Raw genomic sequence first — 3771 nt, forward strand, 5'->3', positions numbered from 1 at the left:
GCCTGACGCCGCCTGGGGAATGAAGCTGCCGATGTTACCACGGCTGAATTTCCCTATCAACCGGGGTCTCTGACCTCTAGAGACTGATCTGGCCCCCAACGTTGGCCCCGCGGGCCCAAGGCCCGAGGACCTAAAGCTCATGGCATGCATGGCGTCAGTGCTCACTAAAAGCCCCTGACTGCACGGGGGGTTCGGCACGCAAGCTGCGGTGGTCCAGCTGCAAGACCTAGCAGCGTGGTACTGCCTGTGCCGTTGTAAATGCGTTTTGTAGCTTCCTGTGATCAACGTGAGGGCCCGAGGTCCAAGGCCCTTGCGCAAGGCAGCACTTGGCCGTCGCATCGCCGCCGGTCAACTTTTACTCACCTAGGCTCATTCAGCGCCCCTGCTCGTCCTCATCACCTTGCTCACATCCCTGAGCCCCACGCGCCGTGTGTAGTGCTGAAACCTGCAGCGTCATCACAATCAGAGGCATTTACAGTGCAAAGTAAAGCATCGGCAAAGATCAGGAATGTGATGGACTCATGGACAGCCGCTCGTTCTGCCTGGGGTTTGTGTACGCGCATATAAGTTGGAGCATGCTAGCTGCCTGGCACTGCTGGCATCTCATTAAGCGGCAGCGCACTGCTGCATACGCCTGTGGTGGTTGAAGTCATGTGAGGACAAGCAGGGCACAAAAGTGTAGCAAGGGTCGGCACATGCTGGCAAGCGGCGGGCAAGCGGGGCCCTAATTGTCTGTTGGCATCAGTTCGCTGCAACGCAAGTGGGGCGCGGACTGAATCTTCACGCGCCGCGCGCGTCAACGCCATAACGCAATCAATGAAGCAGCGGCGGCAACGCTGTCCGCGGCATAGGCTCTCCGGGGCCCCCAACAAATGTCCACAGGCGCCGCCGGCGTACCCGTCTGGCACGCGGGTCCCGGGGCGGCTACTGCAAAAAGGTGAGGGGCAGTACGCGCCGCTGCACCGCCAGCAAGGGACGCAGGGGGGGGCCCGTGCAGCAAGCGGCGGGGGGAGCGAGCCATTGTTCGGCGCCCGGACGTGCAAGTCAGCCCGGGCTGCGACGCCGGCAGGGAGGAGCCAACCGAGGCGGTCGGCGCGACGCCTCAGGCCGCTGTCGGCAACCCTGTTGGTGATCAAATGGACGCGGAAAAAATCCCAGCCTCTCTATGTTTTCGCCTGGCTCGCCAATAACATGCGGTTCGACAAGGGCTGCGTTCCGGGGCGCGGCCACCCAACAGCCCCTGGTGGCCGTCCGGCCGTCTGCCGACACCCAAAAACCACCCGTCCCCGCGCCCGCGCGGGCGGCCTGACAACGCCCGGCGGCCGGCAGCTGGGGGCCGCCGCGCCGCGCCGCCACGCGGCGGCGCGGCCGAGCACGGGCCTTGCCGCCCCTACAGGCCGTCCCCGTCGCCGCCGACAAAGCCGTCCGGAAGGTCGAGATCCTGCAGGCCGCGCAGCAGGTTGGTGCTGCTACGCAGCAGCGGCCTGCCACCCGCGCCCGCGGCCGGCGGGGGCGGCGGCGGCGCGGCGGTCTTCGGCGACAGCTGGAAGACTGCAGCGTTGGGGTCCAGCATGGAGGTCGCGGCAGCGCCGGCGGCGCCGGCGGCGCCGGCGGCGCCGGCGGGGGACGCGAGCGCCGCGGCGGGCGGCGGCGCGGGGTCTGCGGCGGTCTGGGGGATGCCGGACCAGCCGAGCTGCGCGTTGGCCTGCAAGGAGGGGTGGAGCGGTGGTTGCTGGGTGTCAGGTGCAAAGGGCAGACTGCACAGGAGTAGTCGCAGCAGGGACGCACGGCCCATGTGACCTGATGCCACGGGCGCCGACGGAGCGGGCCGCCAGTTGCTCTCACGCCGCCAGGGGTTGCGTTGGGTCGATTGATCGTGCAAGTCCTGTGCTCCAACGACGTGCACGTGAGTGCAGCACTGCACCAGCCGCCGGCTCCCGCCCGCCACACCGCATGGCGTCCATCGGTTTGCACCCACCATACACAGCAGCTCATCCAACTCTTCAGCCATCCGCTTCTGCTCCGAAACGCTGCGCCCGATGCCGCTGCCGCCGCCCAGCCCCGCCGCGGGCGTGGGGTCCGACGAGAATGGGGCCAGCCCTCCGTCGGCAGACGCGCGGCCGCCGCCCAGGCCTGCCGCGAGCGCCGCCCAATCGAAGGACGGCCCGTGAGCCGCGCCCGGCGCGAGCGCCGCCGCCCCGTCGGGCGCGGGCGCGGACCACGCGCCCGCCAGCAGCGAGGGGGCCGCGCGGCCCGCGGCCGGGCTGGTCAGCGGGCCGAGCATGCCGGCGAGCCCGGCGGCCGCCGACGGCGACGCAATGCCGGCGGCCAAGTCAATGGGCGACGCGGAGGGCTGCACCAGGTGCATGCGGGGGCCCGGCGGCAGCTGCTGGCCAAGAAGCTGCACCTGCAGCGCCTGGCTGGGGCCATGCGCGCCGGCTGGGAGCACAAGGCCAGATGACAAGGGCAGTATCGCAGCCGCGTGCTGCGGCTGCTGCTGCTGCTGCTGGCGCAGGATTAGGAGCTGCTGCTGCTGCTGGGGTGTCAGGTTTGCCCAGAGCGTCTGCGACATGACGGGCGCGCCGCCGTTGGCAGCGGGGCCTCCGAACCGCACCTGCTGCTGCTCCGGGGGCAGCCCGTGCTGCTGCTGTTGCTGCTGTTGCTGCTGTTGCTGCTGTTGCTGGAGCACCGCCTGCTGCAGCTGCTGCAGCTTGGCCTGCCGCCGCCGCTCCTGCGCTGCCTGCGCTAGCTGCAGCTGCCCGCGCGCGGTGAGCTGCTGCTGCTGCTGCTGCTGCTGCTGCTGCTGCTGCTGCTGCTGCTGCTGTGCCTGCCACTGCTGCGTCAGCATGTCAGGTTGGTCCTGCTGCAGTGACAGGTGTTGCAGCTGCACTGGGCCTGGCATGCTAGAGAAACCCATCAGTGTGGCGTGCTGCTGCTGCTGTGGGGACAGCTGCTGCTGCCGCGCCTGCTGCCCCTGCATCCCCAGCAGCCGCTGCAGCTTCGCCTGCTGCAGCGCCTCCTGCTGCTGCCGCTCCGCAGTAGCGCGCTGCTGCTGCTGCAGCAGCTGCATGAGGTGGCGCAGGTCGTCGGCGCTGGCAGAGCCCTGTGTCCCGTCCGAGCCGAGCAGCGGCGCGTGATCCCGGGCCAGCTGCGCCTGCGCCTGCCGCAACGCCTGCTGCGCGTGCTGCAGCGCCTCCTGTGCGCGCACCTCAGCAAGGGCCTGCTCGTGCTGCGCTGCGCCCGCCTGCTGCGCCGCCGCCGCCTGCGACAGGGCCTCTCCATCCTGCCACTGCGTGGACAAGATCAACTGCGCAAGCGCGGCGCTGCTGGCCCCGCCGTCGCCGCACGGCTCCCAGCCGTCGCCCGGCCCTGCTCCCGCCCCCGCGCCCTCGCCTGCTTCCGCGGCCGCCGGCCCGAAGGCGGTGGCGGGGTCGGACAGGCTGCGGAACGCGACTTGCACAGCCTCGGCGGAGCCCGCGCCGCCCGCGGCCACCGCCGGCGCGCTGAGCGCAGGCGGCAGGCCGGCGCCGGCGGCCCCATCACCGCCTTGGTCCCGCGCGACCGACGTGTCCCCGGCGGAGCCTGCGCCCGTGCCTTCTGACGCGCCGACGCCGCCGCGTGTGGACGGCTGTGGGGATCCCCGGCCGCCTGGGGGCAGCTTGGCGGCCCCCGGGTCTTTCGTCAGCAGCGCCACCCAAGACGCCCTGCCGGACGACTCCGCAGCCTGCGCGCCCGCCGCCGCCGCGTCAGCGCCCGCGCCTGCGCCCGCGC

General features: G+C 70.9%; 1 protein-coding gene across 1 annotated transcript; it reads right to left on the reverse strand.

Annotated features, from left to right (window-relative positions):
- Positions 1 to 1390: 1390 nt before the first annotated feature.
- Positions 1391 to 3070, reverse strand: MNEG_14990 (hypothetical protein; the record flags this gene model as incomplete). Its single annotated transcript, XM_014036539.1, has 2 exons — positions 1391 to 1705; positions 1979 to 3070. 2 exons carry the CDS (start codon positions 3068 to 3070, stop codon positions 1391 to 1393), a joined length of 1407 nt encoding a protein of 468 aa, XP_013891993.1.
- Between the last annotated feature and the right edge of the window lie 701 nt (positions 3071 to 3771).

The sequence above is a fragment of the Monoraphidium neglectum genome (assembly GCF_000611645.1).
Source record: "Monoraphidium neglectum strain SAG 48.87 unplaced genomic scaffold scaffold04935, whole genome shotgun sequence".
In the NCBI taxonomy this organism is placed as follows: Eukaryota; Viridiplantae; Chlorophyta; class Chlorophyceae; order Sphaeropleales; family Selenastraceae; genus Monoraphidium; species Monoraphidium neglectum.